The sequence below is a fragment of the Anolis sagrei genome, chromosome 3 (genome assembly GCF_037176765.1).
Source record: "Anolis sagrei isolate rAnoSag1 chromosome 3, rAnoSag1.mat, whole genome shotgun sequence".
Lineage (NCBI taxonomy): Eukaryota > Metazoa > Chordata > Lepidosauria > Squamata > Dactyloidae > Anolis > Anolis sagrei.
In genome coordinates this window covers 82,607,091-82,620,104 of record NC_090023.1, presented here as the reverse complement: position 1 = coordinate 82,620,104, position 13,014 = coordinate 82,607,091, and the positions used below count along the sequence as shown (strand labels likewise).

At 35.8% G+C, this 13,014-nt stretch overlaps 1 protein-coding gene and 1 long non-coding RNA gene across 16 annotated transcripts in view; one reads left to right on the top strand and one right to left on the bottom strand.

The window, feature by feature from the left end:
* The window catches only part of DMD (dystrophin), a 1,568,405-nt gene that overhangs the window by 342,564 nt on the left and 1,212,827 nt on the right, over positions 1-13,014 (bottom strand). For all 15 annotated transcript variants that reach the window (XM_067466757.1, XM_067466754.1, XM_060770144.2 and 12 more), the window contains one exon: positions 3,030-3,241. In XM_067466757.1, the coding sequence (XP_067322858.1) occupies positions 3,030-3,241 (212 nt within the window). The remainder of the gene's footprint in view (positions 1-3,029; positions 3,242-13,014) is intronic.
* Positions 1-13,014, top strand: part of LOC132771755 (uncharacterized) — a 100,313-nt gene that overhangs the window by 18,148 nt on the left and 69,151 nt on the right. The gene's annotated exons all lie outside the window — the stretch shown is intronic.

The following is a 13,014-nucleotide window of genomic DNA, read 5'->3' as shown; positions in this document are numbered from 1 at the left end:
CTCTGAAATAATTATGGTTTCTTTCTTTCTCTTCCCCCTCTCTTCTTTTAAAAAGTGTTTCATTAACTTAATTTCATTCTGGCATATTTTGGAGCAGCTTTCTTAATTTACCTCATTCTTTGCTTCAATTTGTTGATTTTGTTGAAAGAGTCTTGGATTTAGAGAAATGCATACACCATTCTGCTTGTATTTATTTAATTTTTTCTCTAACAAGAAAAGAGTAGCAGGCTTTCAGATACTTTTAGAAAAACTAGTAAGCTTTCTTCTTCTATTGTTTTATTTAACCAGTGAAATTATATCTGGGTGTCAAATACAGGAATATTTATTTATTTATTTTCAGACTGCAAAAGTTAAAAACATAAATAAAAGTCGTCCCCCCCCCCCCCCCCTCACCAACAAAGCTTGTCTGGGAGTTATTACATAGTAAAAAAGAAAAGCAATGAGGCAGTTGCCTTGGCCTTCCATGGAAAAACATTTCATAAGGTGAGACCAGCCACTGAGAAAGTTAGTAATAAATAAGCAATTCCTATTTTTTCAGAAAAAAAACCCCTATCACAATATTCACAATAATCAGGGTTATTACACTCTTTTGTCAAGACTAATATCTTATCTTGGCATTCCCTTAACAGAAACAAAGATTACAAACATTACTAAACATAATCTCTAAATTCTCCTCCAGAATCTTCTAGATAAGTTTAGAAATAGGCTGATTTTTGTAGTTTTTTTTAAAAAAAAAACTAGTATGGATTTTTCCTCTAGAATCTAGATAGCGGAGTTAAACAATGAACCAAAATATATTGGGTGTTAACTGGAAACTCAGTTATGAATTAATTTTGAACATGGATTTCAGTGGTTCGACATTTAGGATGTACATAGGGGAAAAGTTAAGAACAATGAAGAAAATCATTGGAAAATATTATAGTTTGATGTACACATATGGAGTCCATAGCAGCTCACAATTATGACATTAGGAGCGGCTCTACACATCCTTTCTCACATTTACTTTCCAGGTTATAGGGGAAACAAGCTGGGAAGGTGATGTGAAAGGGAAGTGTGGGAGGGAGTACCAACCATCCCACAGTGCCAACCCTTGTTTGACACTGCTGAACAGCCACCCTTCCCTTCCTTTAGTGCTGCAGTTCCCAGCCTTGAAATGCCTGGTGTTCTTCCCTAAAATACTGGTGTGACATCAATTAAGGCACTGCGGTGCTGGGTCAGAAGAGAAAGGAGGACAATTCGGTCCTCTCTCTTTCTTGGTACTTCAGCTTCTCAGCTGATATCACACTTGTCACCAAGGGAGCACTCTCATCTCCACAGAGTTATACCCCTCTCACTGACTGAAGATTTTTTTCTGAAAGACTAGAAGCCTTTTAAAGCAAGAAAATCAGTATTGATGTAACATTGTGAGGTTACAAGTATTAACAATCCTTACAGGATTGATTATCTACTTAGATCTCTAATGGTAGGATTATATCTGTCCTCCAATTTCCATATTTTTCTATTAATAATTCATTACAGAGCTCCATGGTGTATTAATTACTTAGCAATAATTAGTATTCAATCTTTAGTATGTTGTATTAGTTTTAGTATAAATTGGTTTTAACTGGAGTTCTATGGCATTTTTATTTATTGTATATGTCTTCTGTGTTGTTCTGTATTCTTGTACTGTTTCAGTTTAAAAATTAATAAAATGTACAATTCAAAAAAATGAACTTTTCACTTGCTGAAGGGCATTTCATCTATTCTTTCTTTGTATTTTCTAGGGTTCATCACAGGCATACAAACCAGATGCTAAGACAGGACCCTAGTGAGCCCTGTCACAGATTGAGCTCTAAGGATTGCAGGGGAAAATTGGTTTCAGTGTTAAGGAATGCTGTTAGCGCCTACTTTTCCTATACACCATCATATGCACAGGACACAGACAGCATTTTGCTCACTGTATGGAATAAAATATATATTAAAAATGACCAAGTGAAAATAATTCCCTGTGCATTGTCACTATATTAAGGGCTAGCTATACTGACTATTACTACCTATTTTGATACAGAAAACCTGAAAATATTATCTTGAAGTCCTATTATTATCAGAGCCTTATAGTCAAATATTAGCTTATAATAGAAATCTGAATCAACTGAGATCAGCATGATTTGAGTTCTCTTTGATTTTCTCATATGCCTAGCTCAGTCAAGCACAAAACTGCTAGGCATCACATCTCAAAGGCTTTATGCAGGAAATGACACAATAAGAATCACAAGACAGACAAAAAAAAAGATTTCTCTTTTGCTATGCAATGTATATAAAAATTATCAAATGACAAAATAATTTCTTTCAACTCAGGAGAATAAGAAAAGCAACAGCAAAAACAACAATCGATTGACTATTGTTTGCAAAATAGGCTGGATTAGAATAGGTTTAGGTCTGATATAATGTGTCTCTTTTTAACATTCCTAACAATCTGTTTGACATTGGTTAGATAGGTTATTAGCAAGAAATTACTCCATTGGGAGGGAGATTTGAAATGAAAGAAAACAAATCAATATTCAATTATAAATCAAGATATGTGGTTGGGCCTTTTTCTTTCAGTATGATGCAAAGCATTGCCGACTACTTGTTTAAAATATGTAGCCATAACCCACAAGTCTTTACGAGGTATCTGGCTTCATTGTATGTATTGTGTTGATGTGTTTTGACTGTGTTGCACCCTTCCTCGAGAGGTGGGTAACAAATACATTATTATTATTACTATTATTTCATAGATTTAGGAGGAATCATAATGCCTAGACATGAATTTGAGATGGTTGCTATGCTGATGTATACACTAATTCAACTCAATCTATCAACTTTAACTCTTAGATGTTAGAATTCAATAGCCTTGAGCCATGGCAGGTAAAGTGGTGTCAACTGAATTAATTCTATGATATGACTTGTAGAGATCATAGTGTTATGAAGTAGAATAGAAACAAGAGATATCATACATCAGAAAGATATGTCCACATGTGGGCGCCTATATATATTTTTTCGAATCGTACCTTAAGTTCAGCATTCTGCTTCTTCAGTCCTTCCACAGTATAAGAAATCTCCTTCCATGATGCAAGCTTCACTTTAGCACATTCCAAAACCTGCTCTGCTTCTTGCCTGGCCTCCAACCATTGTGTTGAGTCTTTCAGCATTTCATGCAGCTGCTGTCTTCGGTTCTGAAGATGTCCCTGCACTTCATCCCACTGATTTTGTATCTTTTCAACTGGTCAGACACAAAGGTAAAAAGCACAAGATGAATTCTTACATGCAAAACTGTACAGCACCATGTCCAGTTTGAGTAATTCAGGATTAAATGTGAAAATCTGTTCTTGCATATATTAAAGATTTGAAGGTTAAAAAAGAACAATAACCCCAAACTCTTCTATTTAAGAACATAAACTATTAATTTTCAACATCACAATAGTAGTGAGTTCAATAACCCACAGTTTTTAACCAAACTTTGGCACAGATGAGTTGTGCAAAACCCTGTAAATAATAGCCAGCATATCTATTCTGAGAACTGTCCAAATGTAGCCAGTATATCTAATCTGATAACTATCCAAATACATAAGTAAACTTGAAAATGCTACATTTAATTTGAATAACGACATGCATTCATGGCTTCTCCAGTATGGAAATCCACATGAATTATTATCTATAAATCTGGCTAAACTGTACAACTAGATTAGCAATGGACACTAGTTCCAATTATACTCAGCTATAATCTGCTCTAGAAGATATGTCATCTCCTTAAGAGACCTGTAGGTCCTAATTACTATCTCAAGAAATGGCAGAATGATCAGAATTTATGAAATCATCAGTTCTTTCAAAGAGCAATGAACAGCAGAAATACATCAATTTTTCTTTATTACCTAGAATGCATTGTGTGAAACAAGAATATATATATTAATAACCAACAAACATATTGTTTTAATTATAATTCTGTTTCTCTTATTGCTTTGAAACATCTTTTTTTAAAACTATGATTACTAAATATTTACAAAGTGAATGGGAATATGTTGTTTACATAGTACCATGAACTTAACGAGATTGCTATAAATCAGTAGGAAAATTGAAAGCACATAATAATGATCCATGATGTTATGATATATTAAATAAATAAAACGTATACCCTGAGCAAGAAAGGCATTCCATGCCTTTAAACAAAGGGAATTTTTCATAAATATATTAGGATTTATCTGTGTCCGTTGTTTCTCTGTTCATAGAGTAGAAATTCTAGCATAGCTTCATATAGATTGATATATCAGTAGATTCAGATATGCACTAGAGATTATGCATTGACATTTGTTAATCTAATATTATTTACATAATTGAGTAACAGTCAAAATATTCATTATGTAGGACTTATAAAACAAATTTGAGTATATACTGGAAACACCCATAACTTCCAGAATGACTCAATCACACTATATTGGAGGTTTAATCTCTAGGTTGGAGCCCCCGGTGGCGCAGTGGGTTAAAGCACTGAGCTGCTGAGCTTGTTGATCGAAAGGTCGCAGGTTCGATTCCGGGGAGCGGCGTGAGCTTCCGCTGTCAGCCCTAGCTTCTGCCAACCTAGCAGTTCGAAAACATGCAAATGTGAGTAGATCAATAGGTACCGCTCCGGCGGGAAGGTAACGGCGCTCCATGCAGTCATGCCGGCCACATGACCTTGGAGGTGTCTACAGACAACGCTGGCTCTTTGGCTTAGAAATGGAGATGAGCACCACACCCCAGAGTCAGACATGACTGGACTTAATGTCAGGGGACTACCTTTACCTTTACCTAATCTCTAGGTTATTGTCTAAAAATTATTTATTTATGTGATCTAATCATTTTTAGCATTTTGTATTTTTAGCTTGCTCAAAAAAAGTGAACTACCTTATATACTCATGTACAAGTCTAGAAATCATAGTAAAAAAATCAACTCCCACAACTTGGGTTGACTTATCCAAGAATCAAAATTTGAATAGTGTATCTTAACTCTTATCAAAAAAGGAACTATTCTTTTATATGGATAATGAGAAAAGGCAAGAGCTTTGTCCATTTGGGAGAATCTAAAAGAAGACCTCATCCCTTCTATTCTCTGCCATTGTCTATGTAATGGACATCTTGACTGGGCTTGGGCTTTGCTCTCTCTCTCTCTCTATATATATATGAGAGAGATGAAGCATCATTCTGAGGGAGAATTGAAAAACATAAAAATGTATATACATTGGGTCCTTGGTGTAAGCTGAGCTTTGGTCCCATGAATTGTCATGGATACCAAAATCTATGGATGCCCAAGTTGCATTATATACAAAGGCATAGTAAAGTGATATCCCAAACATAAAATGGCAATATCAAGGTCAGCATTTCAGAATTTATTTTGTGTGGTGAGTGATGATGGGGGTGGTAGTGGTGGTATTTTAAAGATATGGACAATTGAATCCACAGATAAAGAATCTATGGACACAACCTACTGTAAAACCACACTATGTTGACTTCCTAAATAGCCTGTTAATCATGCTACCTGATTTTCCAAAGGCTTGTACTCAAACCTCCTAGCACAACTACACCTTAAATTATGTTCTATTTATATAAACAAAGCTAGAATATGAAGGCAAGACTGAAATGTCACAGATATAGGAACTTTGGAAGCTATGGGACATTTCTTAACATGGTAGTGATAAAATGTAAGCAAACAGGACAAGTAGTCTACAAAGCATAACTTGGGCAATGATTCTTCAAACATGATGGCAAGCAGTAGACAGGAAAACCAATTACTCTTAAAGATGCTTTTTATGCTGGAAGAGATTAACGTGGCTACGTCTTTAAAAAACTACTACAACTGGTAGTTAATAGGATTCATCTGTATCAGAATATGTGGAACGCAAAATGTCCTTAGCTTTGATAATGAAACCAGAAGTAAAATAAACTAAATTTCTGCAACTGCCTGAAGTTGTGTTGTGTTGTATATTGCCATGTGTTTATCCAAATCCAAAGGCAATGCTCACTACTGCACAAAATATTTTGCATGCAGAAAAGCCCTGGGGTTCAGTCCCTGGCATATCCATGGAAAACTGCATAGCTCTTTATGGAATAGACCCAACATGAAATCCTAAAATGCTGAGGCAACATAAGTAAATGTAAAGTTTCCCCCTGACATTAAGTCTAGTCGTGTCCAACTCAGGGGGTAGTGTTCATCTCCATTTCTAAGCTGAAGAGCTGGCGTTGTCTGTAGACACCTCCAAGGTCATGGGGCCAGCATGACTGCATGGAGTGTCTTTACCTTTCTGCAGAATCGGTACCTATTGATCCGGAAACATGATTGGTATGTTTTTGAACTGCTAGGTTGGCAGAAGCTGGGCCTAACAGTGGGAGCTCACCCCGCTCCCTGGATTCAAACTGCCAAAATTTTGGTCAGCAAGTTCAGCAGCTTAGCGGTTTAACCTGCTGCACCACCAGGGGACAGCGTAGTAGAACTCAAATAATACTAAGCTAGTTGGACTCATGGAACATACTGGTATGTCTTTATCAGTTCATTATGTCAGTAATGATAATATTCACAAGCTACTGGGGTCTGCTGTAGCACAATTTTACACAGCCTTTTAGTGTTTCTTGGCAGATTTTTTTTAAAAAAAGGGAGGCGTTTTTGTAGATGGATTTCGGAGCATCCCAAACATACTTGCAAAAATGACTTTTCTATTATGGAATTTATCTCTTTAAATTTCCCTTCCTAGGCTACTCTCCACTATAGGAAGACAAGCAGTTTCTTAAAAAGAGTATTACTGAAATAAATATATATCTGAAAAAAAAGGTGATCACAATAACAGGCATGTGGAAAAGAGGAAATTTAGCTGCCAGACTACGGACACTGCCTAAGGATGCGATTAAGACTCATAAAATCTCAAATGTTACAAAGAACATATGGTACTCAGTGGAGGGAAAAATGAGTTCTTTGCTTACCCGGTGACCCTTATTTGAGAGCCTGAGGAGTTCATTGCTGGGGATGTTGTATAGAACAATGAAAAAGTGAAGAATGCAAAGGTGCCAAAAGGATATATACATTGCTTTAGAAAGACATATTCTGTCTGATTTGAGTCTGTTTTAATTTCTTAGAACTATCTATTTCAAATTTTAGTAAATGGCATTGCAATACAATTGACTGAAATACAAAAAATACACTGTGGAAAGGCTGTTCCCTCTCACCTTTATCTTTTATTTTCATGCTGGGGATGTTAATGAGAGATATCAGACAAATAATAGAATTTAAGGGATGAGGGCAAAATAAAGAACATGACAAATTGAGAGCCCATGAGGATAATGTCCGGACAATGACACAAATGTTATTCAATCAGGCATTCGGGGCATCCTCTGGTTTTAGTGTGAACTGGGCTCAAGCAAAATTGCTGACTCAAATTAACTGCTTGTTCACATTTTAAAACCAAAAAAGAGGATTCAAAATTTGGGAGGCACAAATCACATTTTTCCAAAAGTTTGGGAGAAATGAAAATAAACTCTAAAATGGGAAAATTTAAATGTATCTTTCAAAAATGGAATTACATAATTAAAATAAATTGTTTGCCAAGGCTTTATTTCTTTCAACAATAAACCTCCACGAACATTTGGGGGGATCATTTCCTGGCCAGAGGACATAAAATTAGCAAGCCCATCATCCTGTCAACTCCCATTCCATCTTATATAGTTAATCTAAGGAGTCAAATCAGAAAGTAACCCATGGTAAGTGAGATCTTGTAGTTGTGGACCACTGAGTGCATGTTAAGGGCCTAGAGCAGCTCCAGCAAACAAAACTTTCAGATTCACTTTAACAAAGGAAGCTTGCCAATTTCAAAGTTGTTGTTCAATTTATTTTGCATCCTCCTGAGATGCCTCATCAGTTTATTTAGGAAGCTCTGACATTGGAGCAAATTAATTTAAAAGCCAAACACTGGATAACTGTGTTGCAACATAGTTACAATTGATCTGTCTGTCAGAGAAGGACACGATCAGCAAGTAAACCTGCTAACTTGTAAACTACGTTTGTCATGTATTTACCCAGTCATACTTCCTTTATGGGTACGATTGAAAACAATTCTCCTTACAAGTGAAAACAAAACACAAATATCTTGACTACCCCAACAAAACAGATTTATGAATAAAATTGATATATTTAATTGAAAGGATCTAAAGCAGTGGTTCTCAACTGGTGAGTCCCCAGATGTTTTGGCCTTCAATGCCCAGAAATCCTAACAGCTGGTAAACTGGCTGCGATTTCTGGGAGTTGTAGGTCAAAACACCTGGGGACCCACAGGTTGAGAACAACTGATCTAAAGGATAATTTAATAACTGAAAACTGAATTGAAATGATGGCTATTTGTGTCACAGCAGATGCCATCACTTTAAAATATTCTAATATCTTAAATAGTATTTCACATTGGTGCCTTCTCTATTTTTTTTTCTTTTTTAGTACTTGACTGAGAATATCCTATCCCCACCACCACCACCATTCCAAAAATCCTCACCCATGAACTTTAATATGTCATTTTCCTATATAACATCAAGTTGATAGCCAAACATTTCCAGTGCTAACTGCATCTGCAAGTGTAATGTGTTTAAAAAATATTATTAAATTGAGGGACATTGTTCATTGATTCATTGACTATGATCAACATGAGAATGGCCTTTTGATATGTAATTTCCCAGGCTTTGTGAATGCTGCTCCAGTGACTGTTTTCTGCCCTGCTGTGAATATCTTTCCTCTTGGAGGCTTCTGGGTCTGTAGTAATGGGAGGAAGATTCAGTTCTCCCTTTTCCCGTGGTCAAAAAACATGAATCACTTTAACTGCCAAGGTAGAGGACATCAAAGTATCCCTGGTTATACCTGCAGGTATAAATTCCCACATGGGAATAGCAGAAGTTCTCGCTGAGTATACTTCTACAGAGAAGTAGAGCCAGGAAAGCATTTTTAAATGTTCTTTAAAAAAGTATCATTTAAAAAAGAATGGTGGTGGAAATGACAGATAGCAGAAACCTTGCTGGGCAGATTTAGCATGGCATTAATGTGAGGAGTTTAAGTGGGTAGGCAGAGTTAACCTTTGAGAGCATGGATTTTGGCAAGCTTTCTGAGTTTTTTATCCACAATTTTTTCTAGGTTAGCTAACTGGAATGAAAAAAAAAGAATAAAAAAGAAGTAAATAGGAGCTGTGGAGCTGGTATAAAACCTCTTTAATTGTACTAGAAGCTGACAGAAACTATTCTTGGACAAAATCAAACATGTATGGATCTCTAAAATAAAGCTGGAAAAAAAAAGGGGGGGGGGAAATCTGAGGATTTATGGTCTTTTCAATCTGTCTGGATTTGACCTCAGAAATACTAAATGTCACTCTGTTATCTATTGCTATACAGATATTAAACTGTGTCAGCTTCCCTTTTCTTTCTTTCACTTCTTTCCTATTTTCTTATTCATAAATTGTTTATAATTGCATTTTTAACTTGGATTCAATGTCATTCAGAAGGTGCCTTATATCAATAAGATTATGGTTGGTATTATTTGAATATATGTCTATTTGTAAAAAAAACTCTATTATAAATATATATATAGATAAAAGAGGGTAGGTCAAAAAGTTTTGCCTCCTATGTAATAAAAACATTATGAATGAACATATAACAGCAGAAGTTGCTACAAATCATACCCTGAACTATCATCTACACAAAACTACCATACAACATAGTCACCATCAATTTGTACACATTTACACCATTGTTTAACCCAGGCATCAAAACCATTTTGGAAAAAAATCAAGGTTTTGTTTCGTGACCCATGATTTTGAAGCTGTTTGAACATCATTGAATCTGAAACCATGTAGATTGTCTTTCAGAGGTCCAAACAGATAAAAGTCAGAAGGGGACAAATCAGGACTGTAGGATGGGTGAGGCACTACTGACAGTCCATTTTTATAATCGTCTGGGTTGTGAAAAATGATGTGTGTGGGCATGCATTATCATGATGAAATTTGGTGTATTTTAGTAGTTTCTTCTTTCTTATTGCCTCCTTAAGTTTCTTAAGTGTGGTTACATAGGTTTCACTGTTGATTGTGGCACCATGTTGCAGAAAATCAACAAGAATAACACCTTATATGTCCCAAAACAATGCTTCATCACGATTTGTCAGCATTGATCCTCTCGATATGATATATGACACCAATTTTTCAGTTTTCAGGAATATTAAGCATGATCTATTGTAAACTGGAAAAACGTTCTCATTCTTACATTATCAATTAGAAATAACAAAGATGAGAGCTTGAACATGTGTTACAAAACAGTTATCGTGGATAAATGCTGTACACCGAGCACGAATGTACACAGCCATTTCTTTCATGCTACATAGTTAAAATTATACATCACTGCAATAGAAAGTGATCCTTGGCTGATCACTTTCTATTAGATTTAAAAGTCTATGGACAGCCACAGAAACCCTGCGAATCTGACTAGCACTAATGCAGAAAAATGTTTTATGCAAACTGTACATAAGAACTACCATGAACAAAATACTGAGGGCTATTTTAAATAAGTAATAAGAAACTGAGGAAAAAGACTGGCATACACAGTCTAAAGAATGTATTCATTGTCTCCAGACATCACTACTCTTATAATTAACTATGTCATATTACGTGTTAGCAAATGTAGACTGATAGAAATTTTGTATATAGTAATAGTTTATTCTTCAAGGAGTGACTGTGTATTCTTCAAGGAGAAAATATTGTTGATCAGATTGTAGTAAAACACCACAGTTGAAAAACAGTATATTTTAATTAACAAAATTGACATTCCAGGTTTACAGCCATGATAATGGCGATAAAGATTACATGTCAAGATTGTTTGGTGAGAAAATGCAGAAAAACTTTGGGAAAGACTCATTTTTTGTGCTCAAAGCACACTATTTTGTGCACAATTATGTTTGCACTGAATCCTAAGATGATGTTTCTGAACACAATATTTTCACATAAAAATGAAGTACAAAAAACTCATTTTATTTATTTATTTATTTCAGGTATTTATATCCCGCCCTTCTCAACCCCGGGGGGGGGGGGGGGGAGGACTCAACTCTAGCAATCTTGTTGAGTGTAGATATTTGTAATGCTCATTTTTATACGTGAAAATGAATTTTTAAAAAGGTTTATGTCCTTCTAGTGGAGAGTGGAACAGGCTAGTTCAAAACCAATGGTTGATAGATCTACATTTTGTGTCATCTGAGCTTCTTTAAGGATTAGAGATTTTCTCTCTGTGTTTATTTTTTAAAATAAAATTTACTGAAAGTCTGTAGATTATAGCTCATTGTATTTGGGCTTACTTTACTGAGATGCTGATAAAGCCAACTTAATGATTTTTTTTCATATTGAATAAAAAATCTTTCTCAAAGCAACTCAGGGCAAATGCATGCATTCACTTCTTCTATGACAAAATATTATTTTTGCCTCACTTATAGAATTATCTGTCATATAATTAAAATGTGACTTTATTAAGTAACCGGAATATTAACAGTTATACTTTTGTTTTATTTTGGTTATTCGACATATATTAAAATAATTAGATTTTGCCCACTTGTCATGCTACAATTATTAATGAAAGGTGGTGATGTATGTAATTTTTATAGTCACGCCACTCTTCTCATACTTCTACTTGAATTCTAATTGAATTCTTAAGCAAGCTATTTGCAGGAAAGGGGGTTGTAATTAGGAATTTAGTTGCTGTTCGTGGATGAAGGAACCTTTAATAATGACTCCGGCAAAACATATTTAAAGGGTATATTTCTCCAGCAGTGCATTTAGAGATGGGACACAGAAACAATAAAAAAGTACTCAATTTTCTCAGAACATAAACAGAATGCTATTAGCTTTATTAAAATAAAACAGATCTACTGAGGCACTTAAAACAATTTTATACCTACTGATGCACAAATTATGGTCAGTTCGGCAGTCTAAGACTAGAAATGTGTGAAATTCATTACCTGCCTAATGAAGTATAACCAATGGGTTTAGAATTTTTCATGACTACAACACTCACTGTCGTCTGATAAGGTCTCTATTTATATTGTAGTTTCTGATGGTTATTCATAGAAATTTACTGCATCTTCCCTGGTCCAAATGGCCATCCTTCAACAATTCTAATGCCATTGCTCAGGCCTCTGAGTTGGAAGAGAGCAATCAGATGACCTCCACTGTTCTAGAACTCAGCTGCTACTGAACTTCATACTGCCAATTCTCTCCCTTGTTTTCCTTTGTGTGCCATATCATAGGACATAGGGCACTTTAACCTGGGGCAATTGAGAATCGGTTCTAAGGCATCCACATGACACAGGGCACTAAACATGTTTTTTTCTTCACATTAGACAAAGTTGGGGGATGTTCTGCAGTGTGAACAGCTGGACCAGTTCTGAATTGGAGCCAGCCCCTTAGTTCACAGGACCATGGGCTCCAAAGTGCAACAACAGAGGAATGGCATTTTGTGGTTCTGTTAGTGTCACAGCACTGGGCACAGAGTTCCAAAGAACTCCTGCCATCTCTGGGAACCATTGTCAGTGTTAGCAAGGATGCCTGCATTACTTGGCAGGCAGATGCAGGCAGTGTAACCAGATCCTAGGGCTCATCCAGAGTACTGTTCTTTTTCTGATTTGCCCTTCAAGAATAGCTTTAATATAGTAAAAGAAAAATGCTTTACTTCAGCAAACACAAAAGAAGAGCAAATGCAGTTGAAAAATGCAAAAGAAAGCAACAAAATCTTAATGCAGACATAAAACTGAAGTCTCTGATAAATCCAAAAGAAACAGCAGTCTTACATCAGATAAAGGGCAGACTCGAAGCAGGTTCAATCGGAGTGAAAACATCAGAGTCGTTGTTACCAGTGAAAGCTAATTGCCACTGATTCTGATTTATAGCCCTAAATTCCCCATGCAGGAGGTGCTAGGGTGGCTCCCAACCTCGGCATTTCTAGCAGCTATTCTAGCTGAACGCCATC